This window comes from Eurosta solidaginis, chromosome 1, assembly GCF_040869045.1.
Source record: "Eurosta solidaginis isolate ZX-2024a chromosome 1, ASM4086904v1, whole genome shotgun sequence".
Lineage (NCBI taxonomy): Eukaryota > Metazoa > Arthropoda > Insecta > Diptera > Tephritidae > Eurosta > Eurosta solidaginis.
Genome location: NC_090319.1, coordinates 56054153 through 56081732, shown reverse-complemented (window position 1 = coordinate 56081732; position 27580 = coordinate 56054153). Strand labels below are relative to the sequence as shown.

Below are 27580 nucleotides of genomic sequence, written 5' to 3'. Positions count from 1 at the left end.
AGACGTGGACATATGCGGGTAAAATGTCTAGATCATGTGACGTAGGATTCTAGACTCACTTAGTCGCTCATATCACTAAAGAGAGAAGTTTTAAGACTCACGATATTTTTTTTTTCTATTTCCAAAAAACTGTTATCGCCAACGTTTTTACAACAGTTTTTTGAAAAAAAAAAAAAAAATTCTTTGGGTTTTGGGGAGTGTTTTGGTCGAAAAATTTACCCTTTCCCCATTCTTTTTCGCAGGCTCGAAAATTATTTTTTTGGGTATTCGTAGTTGAACTTTTTTTCTGAGCCCAAATCCTGTCGAAAAATCGATGGCGCGATATCGGTTAACTTTCGTCCATACAAATCGACCCGACCCAATGGGCATACTAAGTGGACACTGCCTTGTGGCGGCTCATGCTAATAACTTAGGCCTCGTGTATTGCGCGCTCGCCTGATCAAGGTTCCAGCTATTAGGGGTGGCAGAGTTGCCAGATCTCGAGGTAGCAATTAAGCTAGGTCCTAGAAAACGTTTAGTATTTGCAAAGAGGACGGAGTGATTTGGGTTCTTTTCTTTGGTCGTCAAACGGATTGTGGTAACACTATGGACACATTCAGTCTATGCGAGATATTTATTGACCGGGCAGTTTAGCCTAACCTTTACCAATTCCTTATCGGCGTGTTATCAATTTGTTAACGACGACCAATCGGTTTGTTATGAACTAGATACCGATAAAACTTCAATATAAAAGCTCTATAAAACATCTGTAACCCGTTGAAACTGATGGCTCGGCGATAACAAGCCGAAGCAAACCGATAACTCGGTTTAGTTTTTTAAATATTTTTTCGATCACCCTACTAGCAAATACTGCTCTGTGATTAGTTGTAGATTAAATTACACAGGCCGACAAAATTTAACCAACATTCAGACCCAGAAACCAGACTATATATTTCCAAATGTTTATGATGCGCTGAATCCAAATCTGGCCTCAGAATCTCTCTGGTTTTCGAGATATCCTGAACTAAAAGTGCAAAAAGCACCGTTTTTGCCCATATTTGAGGTTATGTAGCCCTGCAGATGTTTTCTTTCACCAAAATTAAAGGATGGCATCTTTAAATACAAGTCTTCTTCTTGAAAGGGGCGTTGAGTTTGCTCAATATCATTTTTTTCGCTGAGATATCGCATTTTGAAATTTTCATGTTTCTTTAGGAGATACGTGGCGATTGATGGATTAGGAGTTAAGTTGGTTAGCCCACTTGTGGTGTGAGATATCTAGATAAATACTACTTATTTTAAGAAAAATATGCGAGTAAACGCTGTCCCCAGGGTTAAGTGGGTTAGCCTGCTTGCGGTATGATAGGGGTGGTTTCTAGGGGTCAGGGCTGTGTGTGACTCGGTACCCGAGGGTTAGATAGTGTAGGGGTGTGGTGAGTTAGCACACTTATGGTGTGAGACAAAATTTTAAGAAAAATAAGACTCAATTCAAGAAAATTAGTAATCGACTATATCATGTCTATGTTATCTCAATCGATTTTCAGGTGTAGCAAAATTTAGAAGCATGAACATTTCAAAATGCGATATCTCAGCGAAAAAAAAAATGTATTTGAGCAAACTCAACGCCATTTGAATGAAGAAGACTTTTGTTTAAAGATGGCATCCTTTAATTTTGGTGAAAGAAAACATCTGCAAGGCTACATAACCTCAAATATGGGCAAGAACATTTTTAGGTTAGGATATCTCGAATACCAGAACTGATAGAGCAATTTTGAGGCCAGATTTCGATGCATCGCATCAGAATACTTCGAAAATATATAGTCCGGTTTCTGGGTCTGAGATGCTGTTGGCCTGTGTTATTTTCATGTATTTCTTTGTTTCCCAACAAGAGTATCCCTTCTCAAAAACCTTGGTGTTTCGCCATCATCCCTTCAAATGCAGTCGAATTTCGCGAGAAAAGTGTAGAATTCATAAAAAATAAAAGCAAAACTTAATCCATTCGTTTTGTATCAAATTTATGCACCGCAGACGAAATCCGCAAGTGAATCTGCATTAAATCGAAATAAGGAAGGGAAAATAATGTAACAGGTATTTTTATTTATATTTCATTCACATTATTATTATTACTGGTTTACAACGAGTAGTAGCAACAGCAGCAGAAACACAACATGCAATAACAACAAGCGTATATAATTTTAACGGCTTTTAGGAACAAAACATTCTGCAGTCAAAGACCGTTGCACACACCGCTACATTTTAACCGGAAGAGAAGTGCTGAGTGTGCAAAACCAACTAAAAAAACGTTTTGCTTGCAACACTGAGCAGACGAGAACGTGAGAACCTTTGACAGCAAAAAGTTCATCAGAAAAAATAACAACAACAATGGTAACATTTGCTTTCGTTGCCATAATGTTTTTGCCCATTAAATTAAAACAATGCAACAATATCGAAATGCTTTCAAGCTCATCTAGTAGCTACAAATATTCACACTAAATATACAGTGGTGGCCAACTCATTGTGGACGTGATAAAATTGTTTACGTATATCTTTCTGTATCCACTACTGTTCTGTAAATTCATTTTTACTTCATGGTTCGAAAGTTTAAAAGTTCGAGGGGAGTACCTTTATTTCAGGAGCTGGTAACACTAACTTGGCAGCCGATTTGTTATCGAAAAATTTCGATTATTTCGAAAAACTATCCGTTTTTTATCGAAAGTATACCGATTTGTTATCGAAAAATATCGGTTTGTTATAAATTTTAATCGTAAAAGTATGAATTTGTTATCGAGTTTCATCGGAGCGTTACGAATTTGTTATCGTTGAGACGATCCTTGGAGTGTTCGAGGGAAAAGTTTTGCTGAAGTTGAATGGTTAACTATAGCACGTCGATAAAAAATCAAAAACATGCCGCTAACAATCTGATAATAATAACAGCCCTATAACTTTTCGCATTCGTAAATTAATTCTTCCGAACCATGCCAAATGATTCCATAATAGTCCCGAAATTATCAAGCAATAGTCGCTAATATACTAATCCCAATATTATTTTAAAATGGCTCCAGAATGATCCCATAATAATATCAATAGTCCCGACATAATAACAAAATAGTCCTGAAATAATCGTGCGAATAATCTCGAAATGTTCTCTAACACCTTCACAAAATAATCTCGTAATAGTATCTAAAACAATCTCGTCACGTTGTTTAAATTTTTCCCAAATTATTAAATAAATCCCTCTCAAAATAGTCCCGAAGTGATCTTAACACTAGTACAAAAAAGTCTCGAAATTATAACAAATTTATTCCCGAGCAATCAAGGAATAACTGCAAAGTGGTTCTGGAAATTTTTCTGGTTTAAATTTCGAGGAATAATAATTACGAGCCGTACCCGTGCGCATCTTGCTCAACCAATCTAAAAGTCTTTTGTCAAATATCAACAGAAATCCGCTGTTCTATTAAACGGCTTGCACTGCCATCTAGCGTATAATAGCTACTGCCGGTAATGCAGTGCAAATATTGACAATAGTGCCATAGTACAAATAGATTTCTTTGTGTGCTCACAATCGTTTATTTATAACAAATTATTTTAATAAAATATAGCTAAACAAAAGCACTACGACCAAAATTGCCCAAAGCTCGCTAATAGCCCGAATCTCCATCTTTACAACCAAAACTTTATTTATAGATTTGGATTCTAAATAAGAGCGAAAAAGGGACCCGTACATAAAAACAGTAATTAGAAATAATATATATTATAATTAAAAGTACTAATTCCTAAGCGAAAATAATAAACTTAGCATGTATAAAAAAACGATTTTATCATCAATGCATCAAACAAAAGCAGAGAACCAAAATGATACCAAATGAAACTTAAAAACTGCCCAAACAATAATTAGTCTTAACAGACAAGTATTTGCTTAGCTTAGCGGTTACGTTTGTGGTTCTCCGTTTTTTGGTTTTGTGGTTTTCCGTTGTTCCAAAATAAAACGAAACTTAATGATCCAACAAAAGCCATAGAGCAAATAAACATACATATGTATATGCATACGTATGTATGTATGATCAGAGCAATGCATGCCACCATATAAGGTACATAAAAATTATCGCAACATTTCAATGCAACCACATAGTAGCACATCAGAAGCTCAGCCGGGGCGTACAACGAGCCAGTCGGCCGACCCTTTCTTTTAGATTTTCATTACATTCATGTTTTCACACAACAATAAACTTCATTCATGTTGCCATGCACTAGTATTTTTCTTAAATAAATTTTTTTCTTTTTTGCAATAGCATTGTTGTTGCGTTCATACAGTATTGTGCAATAAAATAAATGCACACAATATCAGATACCCTTATATTATGCCGCGGCGTTACTATGCACTCCAATGTCAGTGGAACAGTTTTTCAAACAACGGTACCGACGACAATGCAATATCAAGGAAAAAATTCCACTAGATGACGTTAAGATTTTGATAATACATATTGTGTCGGCAAGCAAAAAAGGATAATGAACAAGGATTGGCCACTTAACTTCAGTCTTGATAAAGGGTTCAGCAGTAAGCGAGTGCTGGTGGCGGAGATTCGACGAAGACCACAAAAGTCAAAGGCGTATACCGGGCAAAGATTGGAGGAACGAATGGAACACACAAATCAAAACCGAATGTACCTGCGGTAAGAAAAGTGGCATTGACAAACCCAAATGTACGCATTAGATCGATACGAATTATGCAAAGCCAAACCAGCAATCTCAACCTCTTTGGAGTAGTCCATTGGCCAAACAACAGAGTGTGAGGCAACGAACCAGGATAATGAGATGAAATGATGAAATACAGGTACGACAAGAATAACAATTCGGAAGATTTCCTGGAGGGAGATTTGGAAGTGTTACAACTTCAACCTTCACCGGCGGTAAGGTGTTCCATCAAAATTTCAGTGTATTTGGGCAGGCCCGTACAAAGTTAGTAAATAATCCCAACAACAAAAACAGCAAGCAGCCACACTTATGTACATGTATACATTAAAGCAAGCAGCCACACTTATGTACAATGCAACGAAGAATAATCCATACACATAACCAGCAGCTTGAAGCAGACAGATTATTTCACATACATTAATGTAGTCGGCAGCTAATTGCAGAAGTTTTTACTCACACATACACATGCATATATGTAGCTAAATAAACAGGCATGAGATACAACTGTTCTAGAAGGCATGTTCGTGAAATGTCTAGACCTTAGGAAGAATGGGCGAATGAGGTAACCGAGTATATAAAAGCAGCACAAGCTGAGTAATCAGTAATCAGTTGGATTTAAACACGCTATTAGTGAAGTATAATTATAAAGTACTACTCCTAAAGTTGTCTAAATAAAGACTATTTTACAATACTGAATATTGGAGTTATTTATTCGAGAGTTCAGCGATTCGAACGTTTAGTAGAAGGTGCATAATTATCAGGAACTCCCCAAAATTCGTTACAGTATCATATATACCTACGAAGAGATCGAGTGATGTTTGTTTCAAGTCTACGAATATTCAAATATTCTGTTTATTCAGTCAGGTAAAACCCGTATTATCTAGGGTCTAGTTCTTAATACTAAGTTTGTAAGTTTAGCAGGTACTTAGAGTTAACTGGCCCTTTTTTCGCAAGATAACCGAAAGTCTACAACCAACATTAAATGCCTGTCTAAATAATTTATTAAATAAGCGCATGTTTTATATATATAAACTAGATTATTTCCCTGAATTAACATTTCTTTTTTTTTCTTTTTGCAGGGAATGAAACTTCTAATTTTATTGAATTAGGTGAGTTTATAAAAAATTGTTCCTAAATTAATTAAAATTAAGTAAAACGCGAACGACGTAGAAGTAATGTTGGCTGGTCTGTGCCCCATTGCCAGCAGTGGGCTCATGAAAAGACCTGTGATGAAATTGATTTTATGTTCAGGTACCTCTGGTGTAAAAGTTAAACCCTAAATGACTACAACAACTAAGGCATGGCGTAGCTGAATGCGTTTATAACCATCTCAACTATCATAGGAGTGCGGGTTCGGCTCCCACTCCCGGGAGAAAAGGCTTTGAAGAGATTTACAAGGTATAATCGAAACAGCTGTCGCGTTGCCCGTCCTGATGTCACGTTGTTTAAATTTTTCCCAAATTATTAAAATAAATTATAAAAAATTAAAAAATTGCTTCAAATAAATGTTTTCATACATTTAAAAATAACAAGCAATACGGGCAATCCCCGATTATTAAATCATACAAACAGACAAAATTGGTTAATTCGTTGTAGTTCTATAAATAGAACAAAAACAGCAACAAAACCAAAGTTTCTTTGAAAACCGCCGTAACAAGCATAGCTTTAACACATAATTGCATACGAAGTATGCAATGTGTAAAAGATTAAAATATGCAAAAAGAAGGTAATTGGGAAAAACTTTACAACAACTAAGGCATGACGTAGGTGAATGCGTTTATAACCATCTCAACTATCGTAGGATTGCGGGTTCGACTCCCACTCCCGGGAGAAAAGGCTTTGAAGAGATTTACAAGGTATAATCGAAACAGCTGTCGCCTTGTCCGTCCTGATGTCACGTTGTTTAAATTTTTCCCAAATTATTAAAATAAATTATAAAAAATTAAAAAATTGCTTCAAATAAATGTTTTCATACATTTAAAAAAAAAAAGCAATACGGGCAATCCCCGATTATTAAATCATACTAATGACAAATCTAGAACTTTTTGCGCTTTAAACCTTCGGACAGTTTTTGATGTTAAAATGACAACACAAGCAGAGAAAGTATGAAGGGGGGAGACTTATCCTGCCATTTAAAGAGGCTAATCTTTAATGGGCAACATACTTGATCTCTGACCGCCTGTAATCAAAAACCATTTAGATGGATATAAGGGATTCATACAGATTAACTTCTTGTGTAGTTGGTAGAAATTGAACTATTCGTGTATATTTTACACCGTTGACTATTATTATTAGGTCTCGATACACTGCGTCCTATATTTAGATCTATTGTACTTGACTTTTCAGCCTATTCCTGTATGTGGAGGCTATTATTGTATTTAAGTACCTCCTCAACCTTTTTACCCCATATCCCGAAGGGATCAAGAGTCGAGCTACCTAGATTGGAAAGTCGCTCAGGCCGGACCGTATATCTTTACTGGGTTCCCGGTGCCATAAAGGGATAGAAGGCAACGAAACACTCGCTGAGTGGACGATAGACGTCCCAATCCGTTTGGGAGAAATCAAAAGGAGACAGGAGTTGCATATGATCCATCAAGCAGGAGAGGCGTGGACAAAAGCGCGGGGCTGCAAAATTTCTAAGATCATGTGCAAAGCCTACGATATTAGATTCATAAATTGGCTCATATCTCTGAAGAGAGAAGACTTAAGGCTCACTACCTTCTGGCGTCACATGCTTATAAGTTAAGCCTCGTCAGTAACAGCAAGTGTAGGAAGTGCGAACTGCAAGAAGAAATGGTTGAGCACGTTCTATGTTCATGTCCTGCGCTCGCCAGGTCAAGGATCCAGCTATTAGTGGCGGCAGAGTTGTCAGATATCGAGGCAGAAATTAAGTAAGTCCTAAAAAACTGCTAGTATTTGCCAAGAAGAGATAGAGTTATTCTATAACATATGTTCTGGCACCTGATTGGGGTTCTTCCGTTTAGTCGTCAAACAAATTCTGATAACACTATGGACATATTCACTCTATGTGAGGTCTTTATTGACCGGCCGGTTTAACTTAAACTAACCAGGCTTCTTACCCCATATCCCGAAGGGATCAAGAGTCACGCTACCTAGATTGGAGAGTCGCTGCCTTGCCAGATCGACGCATTCGAAAAGAGTGTGAACCGGCGTTTCATCCTCCAGCTCACAAAAGCGACAGATTTGTGTATCAGACGGATTTAACTTACTGAGGTGTTATCGTAGACTACAGTGTCCCATAAAGTACCCAGAGTTCGGCTGATACTCTCGTTGGTGGGAGCATAAACAATTTGTCCTATCTTGGCCCTTTGATTTCTTTCCCGGTTACTAATGGTGTCCTTTATGTGTTTGTAAGTCCACAGAAGGGCTTTGGACCATATAAATCTGCTATATAACTCTACTTGGATAGGTAGTCTGCATGTTTAATATTTTCGTTTTTTTTTTTTTATGTTTTAAACAAAAGACCACACCACATTGCAGTATAACACATTGTTAATACAGTTAATGCATTCATGGCTTTCGCGTTTTAAAATTAGCCATCAGTCTTATGGTGTTGGGCCATTGTCCGCACAATAACAAAAAATACCTAAACATGTTACTAGCAATTTAAGCAGCGCGCTGTATTGCGAATTAGTAGCGCCTAACAATTTTCTAGCCTACAATGTACTTCATGCACATCAGTGCCATGCGATTGCTAAATCTAAATGACTTGTAAGCAACGATTCGACCAGTAACCAACAGCGGTTTTTAATCAATATCAAAATTCAAATTATGTACGTATGTAGGTATGTGTACATAGATCGGGTTGCGCCATAAACGGATCGACCGATCACAACCAAATTTGCACAACCTGCTAGAAACCTCCCAAGGATGGTCGTAGGCTAAAAATAATTTCGATATTAAAGGACCATAGCACCTTCCATACAAATGAAATCTTTGTTACTGCATAACTCTGAAAGTATTCATGCTAGAACATTGAAATTCAATAAAGTGTTACATGAGGTCAATCCCTAACACCACCAAGAAAATGTGGGGCGAAGAAGCAGCGGGCGTGGCACCTTCCATACAAATGGAATTTTTGGTACTGCATAACTTTGAAGGTATACATGCCAGAACATTGAAATTCAGTAAGGATTTATATGAGGCAATCCCTAAAACCACCAAGAAAATGTGGAATTTGGGAAAAGGAGGTATGGCACCTTCCCTACAAATGGGATTTATTAGAACTATGGCTGCCGTAAACTTAGGTTATTTTAACACCTAAAGTTTGACTGCAGTTATTCCTATTGGACCTTTAGTAATCTGCCGCTGTTAAAATTTTTTGTTGACATCTGTTTGTCTATATCTTCTAAATATATATATGTATACACATATATCACTAAATTCTTACTGACTTACTTATTTGCCGCTTAACCGTTTAAACGGTTATGGCCGTCCAACATGGAGCGCCAGTCGCTTCTTCGCTCTGCCAACTGGAACCAATTGGTCACGCCAAGGGAGTTTAAATTGTTTTTCACCTGGTTCTTCCAGCGGAGTAGGGGCCGCCCTCTTTATCTGCTTCCATAGCCGTGTTCCGATAAAAAATATTTTCTTGGCCGGAGCGTTATCTTTCATTCGCATAATATGGCCTAGCCAGCGTAGTCGCTGCGTTTTAATCCGCTGGACTATGTTAATGTCTCCGTAAAACTCGTACAGTTCATCTTTATGTGTTCCTCGGTAATCGCCATCGCCATCGCCAACGCGTAGAGGTCCATTAATCTTTCGAAGAACTTTTCTCTCGAACACTCCAAAAGATATACCTTTCTATTTTAAACGCCTCCAATTTCCTATTAGGTTGGCTTTTGCAGTGTCCATCAATAAAGCTCAAGCACAGTCATTAGCTGTAGCAGGAGTCGATCGTACCAACTCATGTTTCACCCTTGGTCAAACGTAACCTGCGCCAGAGTTGGCTCATATAATTTTTTTTAACTCCAAATATCCTATTGTGACAAATATTAGCATCACTATGATGTTAGTAAATAATCACACAAAAAAAAGCAAGCAGCCACACTTATGTACAAGGCAACCAAGAATATTCCACACACATAACCAGCAGCTTGAAGCAAAGAGATTATTTCACATACACATATTTAGTCATCAGCTAAGAGCAGAAGTTGTTATTCACACATTCACATGCATATAAGTTATAACAGCAGTATTCAGCGGTTGACCCATTTACTCACGTTGCTGAGCATGTGACCGCGCTATATTGCGTGTTGAAGTTTCGCTGACGCAGCACACGCGCACAACAAGCGGAAGTTAATTGGGACAACGATTGGTGTAGTTGCAGAAATTGTGATGGAACAGCATAATCTAGTTTTAGTTAAGTAAACTATTTTTTATACAATAATTGTTTAGCATAGCATAATTACTTTAACACAAGAACTTAGCTGCTAGGTAAATTACTTTGTTCGAGTTAGTTCAAGTTGGATAGTGCAAGAGCACAGAATAAATCTTATAACGTTTAAATATTTATCGTGTTTATTTTAATTCGGTGAACGGGCAGTTCACCGCAACTTTAATTTTTTATCGCCTCGCCTGCTGTGAAGCTTAACTGGCGCCCGAGCAGTTCTCGGTGCAGAGTGATAAAAAAGGACCAATTAATAAAAGTCTTTAAACCGAACATAAAAAAGTAAAAGTAAAAGTGAAAGTAAAGTGAAACTAAATTTGATTAAAAAAAGTGACAATTAGCAAAGAGTATTCAAATCAAACACAAAGGGGAAGTAAATTGAAACGGAATAATTAGTAAATCGAGCACGCAGGAAAAACAGCGAGTATTCAAATCAAACACAAAGGGGAAGTAAATTGAAACGAAATAATTAGTAAATCGAGCACGCAGGAAAAACAGCGAAATCATAAAAAACAAGTACCAGAGTGTCAAGAACCAAAACACCAACAGCGGCCGAATGAAATTGTGCTATTTGTGAGTAGATAGCACAACTGTTAACATCCTTTTTTCTTTTCTGTATATTCCTAGAAACATGAACACTGAGGAAATGAAGAAATCCCTTTTGGAAATGAATGGCGCAGTAAACGCCATTCTCTCGCAACTAAACCGCTTCGAGGAACGCCTAAAAAGTGTCGAAACAAAGAGCAATGTAGAGTCCATTCAGGGACTCAGCCAAAATTTGGTAAGGCTAGAAGAACAAATAGAGGATGTGCGCAGACAATCTGCAGACACCGACCCACAACCAGTAGAGGACCACTCGTAAGCCCTCGGACTGAGGGCGAACTGAACGAAATTTCAAAACTTCCAGATTCTGTCAAGGAACTCCAAATATTTGACGGATCACGAGAACACTATTCCTCTTGGATCCACAGCGCAGAACAAATCGTTAGGGATTATCAGGTTGTTCGGCACAAGCCGATCTATAGGGCCATATTAAGGCATATTAGGTATAAGATTAGGGGGGCAGCAGACGCTGCACTGGTATCCCACAATATCCTGGATGCTGATTGGAAAAGTATTAAGGAAATCCTTTCCCTACACTATGCCGATGCTAGAGACATTGAAACGCTCGATCAGCAACTAACCCACATGACTCAGGGACGCCAAGAAGTCTCCGAATTTTACGCTCAAATTAACAAGCAATTATCCCTAATGATAAATACTATCAATACGGAAAAATACGAGCATAAGGAAACAGTTAAGGCTTTGGCGGAGACGCACCGAAGAAGGGCACTCGACGTCTTTATAAGAGGTCTAAATGGGGACTTGCCGACGCTGCTCCTCATACAGAAACCAAAATCCTTACCAGAGGCATACTCATCATGCCTCGCATTTATGAACGTGGATAGCAGAAACGCCATTTATAGAGCCCCACAAACATTCAACAGAAATAACAGAATGTTCACTGATGTATATCAGTCGCGCCATTTGCAGCAAGGCAACAGGGATTACCCACCTCAGTACCAATCTAGATATAGGTACACAGCCCCAACAAACAAAAGTCTTATAAATAGAGCCCCAAGCCAGTTAGGACCAAACCCATACCACCCAGGGTCAGGACAATCTCGCGTTAGTAATCAATATTCGCAGAGCTGGCGCAACAATAACAGCCCCTCAGGCGTCACAAGAACGGATGCTGGTCAATCTTCCCAAAGCCGGCAACCCAATAGCTCCAATTTCCGAAGAAACGATAGTCTAAAAAGGGGACCTAGTTCTTCAGGGTTTTCAGCAAACAAACAACCAAAATTGTTCCATTTGGTGCCAATAGATGAAGAGGAGGGCGTAGAAGGCACTATAGAAAGCAATAAGGAACAACCCACCGGGGATCAGGTAAATTTTACGGTAGGGGCCTCGTGTCCGGCGTACCGTATTTAGAATACACTACGCAAGGTCAGGGAACACTCAAGTTTTTAGTGGATACGGGGGCAAACAAGAACTATATTAGCGAGCGCATAGCTCAAAATACCACAGCGGTGGAAAAACCATTCACAATCATTTCGGCGGGGGGAATATTAAAATACATAGAAAAGTTCGTGGACATTTTTTAATGTTTGTGGGAAAGGACATCCCCGCTACGTTCTTTAACCTTCCGGGGCTAAAGTCCTTTGATGGAATCCTTGGAGACGATACGCTGACAGAAGTCAGAGCAGTTCTTGAGGGGGAATTGAACATATTGATATTAAAACCAGACACAGTAATATCTCTTAAGCGCAAAACGGCACATGTTAATAGTATCTACACGGACCTCCCTATCGATCCTAACATTTCAGAGCCTGCAAAAGAGTAAATCCGTAGAATCCTTAGCAAGCACGAAGAGATGTTTGGCCGAGTTGATAGGAGCATAAGAGGGCTCACCGCAATGCCATTGAAAATAGCAGATTTTAGAGTGGTATTATTTCCCGAGAATGCGTGCTCAAATTAGGAAATATGTACTGGCTTGTGAAACATGCAAGTTTAGTAAGTACGATAGACACCCTAATAAACCAGAGTTACAGGCTACATCAATCCCATCACAACCTTGCGAGATCCTTCACATAGATATTTTTGAAACAACAAATTTTTAAGTTTTATTGACAAATTTTCAAAATTCGCAAAGCTTTTCCAAGTTAGGAACAAAGGAACTCTGCACCTTAAACACAAAATTGTGAAGCTTCTCCACTATTTTACAACTCCAAAAATTTTAGTCAGTGATAATGAACGGGGATTGATTAACCCAATAATACAGAACGTATTAGAATCATTGGGAATTCAGCTTTACCGCACTTCATCTCAGAGAAGTGAGGTAAATGGCCAAATTGAGAGATTCCACTCCACGTTACTAGAAATTTATAGATTCCTGAAGGCGGAAAACTCTGATCTCAGGACTAAAGGACTCGTTAATATAGCAGTAGATCGCTATAATAATTCAGTTCACTCTGTAACGAACAGGAAACCTTCGGATATATTTTTTAATCGCTCAGAAGCTTCTAACTATCAGGAACTCCTTGACAAAAGCAGGAAAATTAATAGATACACAAAAAAAATTATTAAAATAGAAACAGATGGCTAAGGTTGAGAGACATAATAGGAGAAGGACCATGTAGAAGCGTTATAACAAAAATGATATTATATACGTCAAGGGTATGTAAATGGGAAAACTAACTTCTCGTTGGTCACGGAAGCTGCCTCAATATTCGCAATAGCCCTCATCGTCACCATGCTATGGAAATGGTATACTAAGAAGCTAAATATTCCACCAGTTCAAATCCCGATGAAATGGGCCACAAACACGAAGATCTTCAAGGGCCAATCTGCCCATGAAATCCGTAACCTGGACGAAAGCGCACCAGTGAAGCCAGTCAGAATCAACATTACGCCAAATAGCCAGATCGACTCCATAAAAAATATATCCACTTCACATATTTCATGCTTCGATCTGCGGGACGCAGATCTTTAAAGGGGGAGGAGTTATAACAGCAGTATTCAGCGGTTGATCCATTTACTCACGTTGCTGAGCATGTGACCGCGCTATGTTGCGTGTTGAAGTTTCGCTGACGCAGCACACGCGCACAACAAGCGGAAGTTAATTGGGACAACGATTGGTGTAGTTGCAGAAATTGTGATGGAACAGCATAATCTAGTTTTAGTTAAGTAAACTATTTTTTATACAATAATTGTTTAGCATAGCATAATTACTTTAACACAAGAACTTAGCTGCTAGGTAAATTACTTTGTTCGAGTTAGTTCAAGTTGGATAGTGCAAGAGCACAGAATAAATCTTATAACGTTTAAATATTTCTCGTGTTTATTTTAATTCGGTGAACGGGCAGTTCACCGCAACTTTAATTTTTTATCGCCTCGCCGGCTGTGAAGCTTAACTTATATGTAGCTAAAGAACCAAGTATGAGATACAACTGTTCCAGAAGGCATGTTCGTGAAAAGTCTAGACCTTAAGAGAAATATGCGAATGAAGCAACAGAGAGTATAAAAGCAGCGCAATCCGAGGAATTACTAATCAGTTTGATTTAAACACGCTAGTATTGAAGTATAATTGTGAAGTACTACTCCCAAAGTAATCTAAATAAAGACCATTTTGCCATACTGATTATTGGAGTTATTTATTCGACAGTTCAGCGATTCGAACGTTAGCAGAAGGTGCATATTTAGCAGGAACTCTCCAAAATTGCTTACACTTTGGTTTTCAGCAATACCTTAATGCGCTAATACACAACCTTATAAAAGTTTAAAATTTTTTGCATTTATTTGGCATATATTTATAGAAACGTGGGGTGAAACCCACGGATATAAGCAAGTACAATAAAAAAATCAATAAATCGTTTTTTTTTTTTGTTTTTTCCGCTTTTTTTCTTGTCTAATTCCATTTCAGAGTGGTAATTGCTAGCTTTCGTGTTGCGAGTTTGTTTACGACAATAAATATTTATGCGCTACTACATTTTTGTTTTAACTTTCTTAGGTACCTCTCGTTTTCGTTGTTTTTTTGTGATATTTATAATTTTTTGTTCATGAGAGCGTTTTTTGGCTTTGTTTTTGTTTTATTACATACTTCCATTTCTGTAAGATTTTCGTAATGCTACATTGGCTTAAAATTTAGTATTTATTGCTGCAATTGATCTTAAAAAAAACCAATAATAATGTTAATTATGCAGATGTTTGCTATGTGCACTCATATTTTAAACGGTTTTATTTAGCTGGACTCTGTGTAGCTAGCGAACAGAATTTTGTAATTGAAATTTAAGTAACTTTCCGTTAAGCTACAAGCTTGAAACTTGGAATATAGTTCAGAACCCGAGGACAATGCAGTAATAAGAAAAAACGCCGATAGGTGGCGCATGGATCGAAATATTTCAATAAATCGTTATTGGTGGTCCGATTTGGCTCACATTTGGAACACATAATACATACATGAATAGAAAGCAGAAGAAGTGACATCAAAATACTTCGGAGTTCGAGGAGGGACAAGCATAAGTGGTGATAAGTCGAGTAAAGTCTTTGGAAGAATTATGTATTGAGGACTTAGATTGTAACAAATTGTCAGGAAAGAGTCCTTGTAATAATGAGTCACTAAATGAACTATATAGAATGATAAATAATAGGCAATTAAATAAAGACTAAAAACTTAAAAAAAAAATAATAAAAAAAAAGGTTTTATTGAAAACAATACTTAAATGAAGTAAAAATAATACTAAAAGCTAGAAAATAATTAGGTAGGTCCTAGGTACTAGTCATTGCACTCCTCATCAATCTAGGGCATTGAGCAATTAAATAAAAGCGTTGGGCGCGTGAAATTTCTAAAAATGTGAGGCGTAGCATAACCTGATTAAGGTTCAGTTGGTCTTACTTATGACCTTCAATAGAAATTAATCAGGTTATGCTACAAAACTCAAACGATTTAAAAAATAAATTAAAAATTAAAAAAATTAAAAAAAAATTAAAGGAATATTAAAAAGCAAAGTTTTCCATAATACATAAAAATATTTTGCATATCTAGTAGAAGGAATCGGGACAGGGAGAAGCATAAATCTATATTGGGTCCCAGGGCATATGGGAATAGATGCGAAAGATGAAAAAGCAGATGAAGTAGCTAAAAATGGCGCATTCCTTGAAGCCTGCTCCGTAGACGTCCCAATTAGATTTGGCGAGATTAAGAGAAGGCGAGTGGTGCACATGATCGATCAAGCGGGAAAGGCGTGGGTTCAAGCACGGGGCTGTAAAGTGTCGAAAATTATGTATAGGTCTTACAACTGGACACTGCCTTCTGGTGTCGCATGCCCTTAAATTAGGCTTGGTCAGTGAAAGCAAGTGTAGGAAGTGTGGGTTGAAGTAAGAAGCGATCGAGCACGTTTTGTGCTCGTGCTCCAGCTGTCAGATCTAGAAGCAGCAAGTGGCTAAGTCTTAGGAAGCTTCTAGTATTTGCCAAGAGGACGGACTTATTTTATAACATATGTCCTGATTTTTGATAGAGTTTTTCAGTTTCGTCGTTAAAATAAATTTCTGGTAACACTACGGACTCGTTCAGTATATGTGAGGTCCTCATGGGCCGGCCAGTTCAACCTAACCCTAACCTAACCTATGTCTTCAATAGCCACCTACGTTGACTTCCGTAGAGTTGGTTGGATCAGCTGTTTTACACGGAGTTTGCCAGGACCTTAAAGTAGTTGTTCCGCAATTTTCTCTCTATCTCATGATCTATTCATACATGATTGAACTTTACAGTCGTAAACAAAGTTTGGTCTCACAACCAAAGGCATTTACATACATGCGTCATAATTTTATTGCAAACAATCAAAATCATTTATTGACTCGTAATCATAAAAATTTATTTGTACATGTTACAAGAAAATAATATCGCTATTTCGAATGCTGAGTGGAATATCACCATATCTCAACTGCTGTTTCGAAAACGACCTATCGGAAAATGTTTTGAAATTCGGTGTTCTGTCGAGTAAGGGTGATATTCCACTCAACAGTGAATTTATAACGACACCATTTAAGGTGTATGAGGTCTTAAAAATTCTTACATTTGTTAGATCTGTAAATAAATTCGGAAATCCAGCGAAGAATCAATCTTGCCAATAAATGCTACTTTGGACTAGGTAGGCAATTGAAAAGTAAAGTCCTCTCTCGGCGAACGAAAATCATACTCTACAAGTCACTTATCGTACCCGTCCTGCTATATGGGGCAGAAGCATGGACCATGACAACAGCAGATGAAGCGGCTTTGGAAGTGTTCGAGAGAAAAGTTCTTCGAAAAATTTATGGACCTCTACGCGTTGGCGATGGCGAGTACCGAAGAAGATTTAATGATGAGCTGTACGAGCTATACGCAGACATCAACATAGTCCAGCGAATTAAAACGCAGCGGCTGCGCTGGCTAGGCCATGTTATGCGAATGAAAGATGATGCTCCGGCCAAGAAAGTGTTTCTATCGGAACCCGCCTATGGAAGCAGAGGTATGGGGCGGCCCCCACTCCGTTGGAAGGACCAGGTGGAAAACGATTTAAACTCCCTTGGTGAGACCAATTGGCGCCGGTTGGCGGAGCGAAGGAGCGACTGGCGCGCCTTGTTGGACGGCCATAACCGTTTAGACGGTTAAGCGCCAATTAAGTAAGTAAGTAAGTAAATAAATTCAGAATATTGAGCAAACTAACAAAGTGTGCCACCTCACAAAGTTTCTTATTCACAACTGCCCCTGCTCCATTATCTCCATAACCCAGAGTACTTCCACTACATCCAGCGCAAATGATTGTGTTTGGTAGAATGAACGAGAGCATTATTTTTTATAATTGTTCAGGCATTGATCTTTTTGTATTATAGGCATTGTAATAGTTTGGAGCAAAGAAAAAGAATCATATCCATTCTGAGTTATTGAACCCCATCCATTAACTTGCATATTCATGCCCGGTTCTAATGCGGTATCGCAAAGCGTTACATGCATTACTTCATTAGGCATCCATTTAAAATGTATATGCACTTTAGCCACAGCTATATTCAGAAATGGTGATTCTCGATCATGCTCAGGATCAATAATTATACTCTGCACTTTGCGTCGTTGACCCACTTCTGTTTCTATATTACATATAACGTCTACACCAGCTAGATACGCAATCCGCATCTGTAACCACCGAGTTCATAGATATTATGGAACCAGTGCAACGATACACGGAACAATGAAATATTGATACCGAATGTGCGCTGTCCTTTATTTTTATAAAATCTCCATTTATAACGCGAAATTCGCCATTCGTATAGGATATAAAACAGCGTAGAACGATAAAAAGGATCGCGGAAAGATTGCGTGAAATCATTTTAGTTTAAGAACTTTTGCATACATTTTTAAGTATAAAGTACACCGAGATAAATTTTGTGGGCGCTTTTTATACCTAATTGAGCAATGTGAATAAAAAATAAGCAAAAACCTTTGAGTTAAAATTTCAGGAATTTTAAATAACAACAATGCATCTTAATTACAGTCAAGGCTACACGATAAAAAATCTTGTTTGTTTTTATTCGGTCCATTATAAATAAAATAAATAAAAAAATTCAAGGCGAGATAAGCTCCGAAGAGATTATAGGCCGAGCTCATTTTCCAATTTGCGTTGTGTTTCTTTTACTTTTTCCTACAAATTGGCGGGACGATACCTACGTGCTTTTACGTCGACTCCGAATGGCATGATGGCAAGGCAGATGAGTTTTCATGGCAGAAATACATTCGGAGTGTATGCTAAACACTTCCGAGAGGCGATGGCGATTAGAAAAACTTTTTCTAATTAAAAAACGTGTTTCTTCATTTTTGATGTTACTCTGCCCAGGAGTTGAACCCAGGACCCTCGGGGTGGTAGGCGGAGCATGCTACCATAACACCACGGCGGCCGCCTCGATTAATTATAGCTTGTGTAAATTTTTGGGTGAAAGTGCCTGCTTAAATTAAAATTTTATTTATGGCAAATGCCAGGGATGCACCTTAACGTTAAGCTAATCGTTTATCAAAAAATTTCCACCGTTTCCGTTGAAACACTTCGAAATATTATCGATAAAGAAATTATCAAGATAAATTGTATCTCGTTTTTAACTGAAACGAAAAGCTTTCGTTAACGTTAAAAACGCTTGGCCAATGCTTTCACCTTTAATGACTCCGCTATCAATCAGCTTTGCCAGCATAGTTTGAAATTAATAACATAAACGATTTGATTTCATTTTGACATGACAGAAAACGAAACAAAATCATTTCGTTAATTTGACTTTCTTAACGTTAATAAACGAAACGAAATGACTTTGTTTCGTTTATTACCGTTAATTATCGTAACGAAATGATTTCGGTTCGTTGGTTAAGCATGCCTGGCAAATACAAACAGCTTTTTAAGCGTTTATAATGACATTTCCATATAAATTGTCTGTTATAGGAGCCTAATAAGCCTATTTAATTAATAACTATTATGGAAAGTTTTAATTAGTTAAAGAAACAGATTCGTATTGACGCATATACCGGCGAAATGAAATGAACGCGGCTTTGACAAAACATTTTGCTGACCTGGAATCATGAAACGACTCTATTGTGCGAAAACAAGTTTTCGAGAAAAACGCGTTTAAAGTTTTTGTGTAGCTTGACTCTGTGCTGCGGCCGGCACGTGTGAACGAATTTTGTAATTAAAATTTAAGTACCTTCCCGATAAGCTACAAGCTTCAAACTTGGATGTAGTTCAGAACCCGATGACAATGAAATAGTAAGAGAAAAAATTTACGATAGGTGGCGCATGGATCGAAATATTTCAAAAAATCGTATTTGTGGTCCGATTTGGCTTTAAATGCGATTTGTGAAAAAACTAAGTTCCATTGGAAAGAGCGTTAAATTTCCAATAAGAATCACTCAACAAGTGAAAAACGTATTTTCGCACAATAGGGTCGTGTCATGATTCCAGGTCACATATATTGATAAGTTGACGCCTTTTCTGGCAACTTTTCAATCCAAGTAATGTGCGCTCCACTTTTGTATTTTGATTTCACATATAAACAAATTTTTTTATTTTCTTTTTATTATGTTTGTTAAAATGGGCTGCATAGATTTCAACCTGACTTATACCAACTGTGCCCAAAAGGGACTCGAGGGGATCAATTCTGCTCCAATGTAGATAAAAGAGATCAATCAGAGACCGCTCTCTTTAGGGATTAGTCGCACTATTTTTTGCAGGGATTTGCGTATACATATATTTACCATGAGTCAATAGTGAATTAACATACACTTATACTTTTTTAAGATTTTATAAGTAAACTGATTGCGCCAGCATGTTTTATGGTGAAACAGGTAGTGAAACGGCGTTTTGATCGGTGTCAGCATTACCCGTAGAGGCAGTTCGGTGATTGATTAGACGATTGTCATAATAAGCAATGGATCGTTTAATAATTAGGCAATATCATAATAGCCGACAGCTCGTTGAATTGTACCGTACAAATGTGCAATGGTCTGGCTCCGTATGTACAATTGTGGCATGAGCAGAGATTGCGTTGAATATAAGAAGTACAGTGTTTATGTAGGATATTTGGGAAGTTGTGTAATTCGCACAGAATATGTGATACATCTCGAGCTGCACCTGTGCCTTACTGCCTTCGTCAAACGTAAATCGGTATACTTAAATATAAGTTACGATAAAATGATTGAGAAGTTTACGTATTTGTTGGGGCCAACGAACGAAATGCATGCAAATGTATACTTGCCTTGTGCATGTACCTTCTATATTCGTGCTGATCGCTGATTCGAGTGAGAGAGCGGGTAGTGATAAAAACTAGAGGTGTAAACTCTTGTGATGCTACTTAAAGTAGTCTTATCAACTAGGGGTGCGAATACTTGCAATGCTTCAGAAAATCGCATTACATAGTTTTGAAGTAAAGAGAGCGCCAAATAAAAATGTTCTCTTGTGTTTTGCTTTCGAACAACTTTCGCGCGGGTCTTAGTAGCATATCTGGATTATACTTTATAAACTTGTTCAGTGCCACGTTCGGCGATATTATTCTCACGGTGCGCGTTTTTTTTTAACATTTTACGATATATATCCCTGAAAAAATCGCGAGTACTCCATGCATGTATGGAGTAATCGCTTTGGACTAAGTGAGTGCTCCAAAATTAACCACAATTCATACAAGAAATATGGTCCAATTACATTGCGTTGTCCTAGGACTGGACCATATACTCCAGCTCAGCATTACATCAGAGTAATCCATGGAGTACCCACAGTCCAATAAACATCGTGTAGTGATTACAATCGTTAAAAACGATCAATGATCGGCTTACAATATGTTCGTGTAGATATATGAGTTGGTCCATTGCTGCATTACAGTGGAGTATAATGGTAAGTACTCCAGTATGACACAAGTGGACCACATGATCCAACGATTTTTGCAGGAAAATGAACGATTTTCGGTCATTCCTTGTTTGGATACAAACCGGTTCGGGTGTTATCAATTTTTTATCGAAATGTAAACGGTTTGCTATCGATGACTTATTGATTTGTTATCGGCGGGATTTGGGGGTGCTGTATTATTCATTTCTTAAACAAATATCGATGTTTTATCGATAAGTTACCAATTTGTTATGGAAGTGCTATAAACTTAATGTCGCTTATTTATCGACGAGTTATTAAAAGATTTCGATTTGTTATCATAAGTTTGTCAAATTATTTACCGATATGATATCAAAAGACTATCGACTTGTTATCGAAAACTTACTGGCTTGTTATCGATGTGTTACCAATTCGTTATCGGTCATTTATCGAAAATTTACCTATTTGCTATCGAAATTGTTATCATCGTGTTATCTGATTGTTAACGGCGACTTATCGATGAAACTTCAATATAAAATCGATTACACATTTGTAAACCGTCGATAACAAAGCGATAAGAACCCGAAGACGACGCGATAACAAGCCGTTATGAAACCGATAACTTAATGCTTGCAATGATTTGTGTCGTTCCACTCAAATTCCATCTTGTAATTAACTTTGCTTTTGTCAAAATAAATCATCTTGAAATTTATTTAAAATTTTTTGCAAAGACTCTGAAGTGTGAGGCGTGTGAGTTAAACACCATTAATATTAATAGCACATTATTCTGCTTTGCAGTCGGCATTTGCTGTCATAACAAAAAAAAATATATATATGTCTCTCATACTTGTATTATTTACGAAGATGAGATAAATAAAAATACGAGCAAATAAAACCGTTAAATACCACATGCGACATTTCTTTAGCAGCAAAAAATTTGTCTTCAAATAAAGGCAACGTAAAACAAATTAAGCTTGTAAAAATCGAATAAAACTTTTACTGTAAGGTGAAGAAAAAATTTGCAATTTGAAAGTTTATATATCTCTGTACATTTCTGAAGCGTTATGTAACCAAATATCTGGGTGACCGCATGTGTTCGTCTAGATATGTAGGAAACTCTCGATAATAGTAGGAACATTACAGTTTACACACTCGGATCAAAAATGGAGCGCGGACCGGACTGTACTCGAAGCACTTGTGGTTACTGACTCTTGTAGTGTCCCCCAGAGGGAGATGTGCGCCATAAAGATATTTGCTAGGATGCTGCAGAACAATACAGTAATAAAAAATAATTTTACGATATTTTTTAATAATTTGGGACAAGTTTAAACTATGTGACATCAGGACGGACAAGGCGACAGCTGTATCGATTATACCTTGAGTTTCGAACCCGCATTCCTGCGATGATTAAACTGTTTTCTAAAACATTCAACTGAAGCCAATGCCTTGTACAACTTCTGCCAATTCCCTTCTTTGCATAATTTTATTCTTTATTAAATAAATTAAGATTAAAAACAAACTGCTCCAAAAATATATAGCATCACTATGCTGTTAGAAAATAATCACAACAACAAAAACAGCAAGCAGCCACGCTTATGTACATGCACACATTAAAGCAAGGAGCCACACTTACATAGAAGGCGGGGAAAAATTTTCCCACACATAACCAGCAGCTTAAAGCAAAGAGATTATATGTAGCCATCAGCTAAGAGCAGAAGTTGCTACTCACACATACACACGCATATAGCTAAATAACCAAGTATGCCATACAACTGTTCCATGTTCGTGAAAAGTCTATACCTTAGGAGAAAGACACAAACGAGGCAACAGAGAGTATAAAAGCAGTGCAAGCTGAGGAATATCTAATCAAACACGCTATTGGTTGTGATGTATAATTGTGAAGTACTACTCCCAAAGTAGTCTAAATACAGGCCATTTTGCAATACTGAATATTGGAGTTATTTATTCGACAGTTCAACGATCGGAACGTTATTAGAAGATGCATAATATCAGGAATTACCCAAAACTCGTTACAACATTTTCATACATTAAAAGCAATAAGGCTAATCCGCACGTAAATAGCAAAATATAGATTTTACTTACTTGGGTGATATCCTATATTACAGTGTCCCGTATAGTACAGTTCGAGAGTTCATAGATCCTCTGCTTAGATTAACGAGTTTGGCTCCAAGCTATCTTTGTTGGAAGTATAAACAATTTGGCCTGCCTTTGCCCTAGGCATTCAATGCAGTTTTGTCTGAACTGCTTTGTTTTCCAGCTACTTATGATTTCTCAGGTGTGTGCCCTTATAAGTCCACAGAAGGACTTTGCACCATAGAATGCTGCTAAAGCAACCTGCTTAGCTAAGTAATGTGCCCGTTCATTCATCATGTCCTTGATGCGCGAGAAGCCATCCTGTTTTTCGCTCCCACATCAATTAGGAATCCAGTTCATACATCCGCTATCTTAGAAGTAATTGTGTAAGACTGCAAGGCACATAAGGCTGCTTGGCTGTCTGACATCATAAGAATACTCCTCGAGGATAAGCCTCTACGTTTACATTCCCTACCGTAAACTTCAATTGCATGGACTTGTGCCTGAAAAATAGTAGGATAGCATCCCATTGGTATCGATTCCTTCAAGTTCGACCCATAGATTGGTATCTCTCTCTCTCGTTTTTCCGTAATCAAATTTTGATCAACCTGTAAGCCAGACCACTGAGCAGCAATTTATGGATTCCGTGTTTCCCAAAGTGTTCTGTCTACAATGAACAACTAAAAGCTATGTGAGATTCTGAGCGTAGAGGTTATTGCATCATCTTTTCTTTGCTTATTACACACATATGCCTTGTCGTGCTTCCGCTTTTGAGCCCAGGGATATTTTGAAGTCTTAGTGCAGCTAGTGTTGCCTCTTTCTCTATTAGAATAGGCATCACACCCGTTATGCCAATGCAAACTACTCGATATAGTTTGCTTAATTTTGTTGTTGCTATTTCTTGGGTGGTCTTCAGCCACCATACTAAGGAAGCATGGATGACTATTTGCTTCCTAATAGTATTAAATGTTCAGAATACCATTTTGGGAGATACCGCCTTGTTTTGCCATGGAGACGGGTGCAGGCAACGAAAAAGCTCCTTTTGCTTTGTTCAAGATAGCATCTAAACGAGCATTCCTCGCGAAGGTTCTGCCTGGTGCAACCCCTAGATGTTTGCTTCTTGAAAATCTGATTTTGGCGCCACCTACAGGAGACCCAGTAATTCAGTTTGTTTGTAATTTGAAGCATGAAGTGCTCAAGATCACATAAGTGGAATCATGGTAGATGCGCTAGCACAATTGAGCCGCTCAAGAGTTTGGATACCTTGTATAACCTAGTGGAACGCCGGAGTATCAACAGACCCAACATAAACATATTTTTCTCCAATGCATATGCTTCGAATCTCTCAAAACTGACATTAAATGTCAAATACTTCTGACAAACCCATTCCAACATAATTCACTATTCGTGCGGCGCGCAACATTTCTCCCACCGCATGTCCTAGCTCTACTCACTACTTATTTTCATGATGTACAGTAGCCTCGTATAAGCTATAAAATACTGTGATTGAATCAAATTTCTAATTAAAATTCTAAATGAATGCAAAAGCGCAGTAATAATTGACAACAACAAAATTATACAACAATAGGTGACTACTGTTTGAGTTTGCGGTGATCGCTTTTGCATGCAAATTAGTTTTCTCCATATTAAGAACATCGCGATAGCAAAAAACAGTGAATGTGAATGATGTACATATGGTGTGTGGATATTCTGTGTGTGAGAGGTGATGATGTAACTGTGGTGGCACAATAGTGAGTAACAGAATGAAGGGCTTCATTATATATATTTTTAGATATAAATTCATACATACCAGCAAATCGACAGACTTCTTCCGGAAGGAGCACTTTTACAACTTTGGGTGATGAGGTTCTAAGGTGGAAACAGGCCCAAAAGAGCTTAGCTGCCATGATACATATCAGAATATTTGAAGGAACTGTGTAACTAAATGAGTTCGGCGTATCAAAAAGATATTGTGACGAATATTAGCATCACTAAGCTGATACTAAGTAAATAAAGGCACAACAACAATAAAGCAAGCTGCCACTTTTGTGTACATCAAATCAATCATCATTTACACACATACATACAAGGTAACGAAGAGATAACTCACACACAGGTGTAGTCATTAGCCGAAGAGTTACTCACACATACACACGCATATATGTAGCTCAATTAACAAGCAGGAGATACAGCAGTTCTAGAACGCGAAACGTCTAGACTTTAGTAGAAATATGCGAATGAAGCAACGGAGAGTATAAAAGCAGTGCAAGCTGAGTAATCAGTTTGATTTAAACACGCAATTTGTTATGAAGTATAAGTGTTATGATGAAGTACTCTCAAAGTAGTCTAATAAAGACCATTTTGCATTACTGAATATTGGAGTGATTTATGCAACAGTTTAGCGATTCGAACGTTAGCAGAAGGTTTAGAATAAGAGGAATTTCCCAAAATTCGTTACAATATCTTAAGTAAATAGCATACAATTGACTCTTTTGCGAACGCCCAAATTCACCCATGGCCGATTCATTTTCTTTCGTTACGAACGGTGTATATTGGAATGATTTTCCGTCATCCCTTGTCAAATTTGGTTTGGAGACAAACCGGTTTCGGCGTTGCGCCATCTTCATCCCATGACCGTTTGGTAACCGAGTACCCTCTGATTGCAATTAGCGACGCACATCTCTTCAATTATCCAATCAAAAATATTGTAAGGAGACCGATAAGGGTTAAGAGACCTGAAGGAAAACCGGGACCACTATATCCATACTGAGGTATGGTATTGCAATACCATTGAGTACCTTAATCTTAATGTATCTATAATTTCTATGGTCCCAAGATCAAGTCTCGGGAAAAGTTACATCATAATTCTTTAAAAAAAATATTTATAAACAGGATCGCACGCCGGCACCCTCCGGGTGTATTTCTGTCTTGGAAATTTCGTGCGGAGTCGGTACAAAATATGTAGATCTCGCCCTTTTGTTGAAAAAAATAGTGTTTTCTTAATCTCAACGGAGGTACATCGCTTCAAGTTATTATTATTACTATTCAAAATTACTAAAGATCGTATTTCGTTATATGATGGATGCATGCACCTATAACCTCAGCAGAAGTCTCCATAGGCGTTCGCCAACTGTTACCTCATTGTGCTGAGAGATACAACTCTTGATGGCTAACAGAAATCCAAGGACCTCCTTCGCTACTGTGACAACAAGAGCCGTAGCCCGTCGTACAAGCTTATCGCTGAACCAAAAGCTATCAAATTAACTGACTCCCGTATTATCGGTATTATTTCTATTCACGGTTTGCTGCACGCTTGGTGAGCACAAAACGTTCAAAGATATGGACTTTGTCGGGAGTGTTGCAAATTCTCCTGCTCCTCCTCAGGCTACTTGATATAAGTCTGTCTTTGGAATCCATCCTAATACAAAAAAATATTCTATAGCTGGTATCGCAGTTTGTCATGATAGCAATTTACGTCCTTTCTAGAGACCAAACTACCAAAGCCAAAGAGCGCCTGAAATATCGTTTCCTTAATAAAGATGCATCGGTGATGCATGGCATATCATGTTCAGAGCCTCTGTAGGGAATAACCGAATCGCACAAACAGGCATATCTTTGAATTTTCCCTAGCATGTTATTCATGTAATTACCCCTGGCGGCCTATCTACTACACTTTTAATCCGTATGCTAGAATGGATCGAATAACCACGTTGTACATTGATTCCATGAGTCTACGTTAACCTACTCAGCATTCTCAGTGGTTCCTACATGATCGCGTTGATCACGTCGGTGCACAAACCGGATAGCAGTTTTACTACACCATCCGCGTAGGTTACCACCGACTATGCCGCACTGAGTAAGAAGAGAGAAGTGGAGAAAGAATTGATCTACTTTGGTGGGCTTCCAATTATCAGCTATTGGAACAGTAAGTTCAACCCAACTTAACCTCAATACAAACTCTCGAGATGGTGAAAATGTTGCGGGACTGAATGCCCTAATATCTACGTATGTACATACTAGTTTATATTTTTATTGCACATATGTATTATGTCAACCGTAAAGTCACACTTTATGAACGAATGTAAACAATTTGTACTCGGCGCACTTGAATGCGACGCATTTAAAGCGAGCTCTGGCGCTGACTAACTAATAAATTGACTGCTTATGACTTGGTCTGGCTCTGGATATGGCTGTGATTCGGACTCTGACTCATCACCTGGTTGAATGCGGTCTGTAATATCATTTAAAAAAATTTTATTTGCGAATCGGAGGTTAAATTTAAAATTTTGCTTTGAGAAATAAATTAAATTAGCGTAAAAGTTTTTTTGTTATACAAGCTTAAGCGCTAAGTATAATATGAATATATGGGTTGTTCCATGTCAATTTCGATTTGTATGTATTCTGATTAACTCTTTGTATATCGTATTAGTGTACCCGGCAGACTTTTTAGTGCCCGAAAATTGGTGTGGCTAAATTCAAAAAGTAAGCCTGGCTTCAC

The 27580-nt window shown here is 37.9% G+C and overlaps 1 protein-coding gene across 3 annotated transcripts in view; it reads left to right on the top strand.

Moving 5' to 3' along the window:
* Csk (C-terminal Src kinase) overlaps nt 1–27580 on the top strand; it is a 130120-nt gene that overhangs the window by 55259 nt on the left and 47281 nt on the right. For 2 of the 3 annotated variants that reach the window (XM_067791211.1, XM_067791203.1), the window contains exon 3: nt 5748–5777. The exons of the other annotated variant lie outside the window; for it this stretch is intronic. In XM_067791211.1, coding sequence (XP_067647312.1) covers nt 5748–5777 — 30 coding nt within the window. The remainder of the gene's footprint in view (nt 1–5747; nt 5778–27580) is intronic. 3 annotated transcript variants of the gene reach the window in all.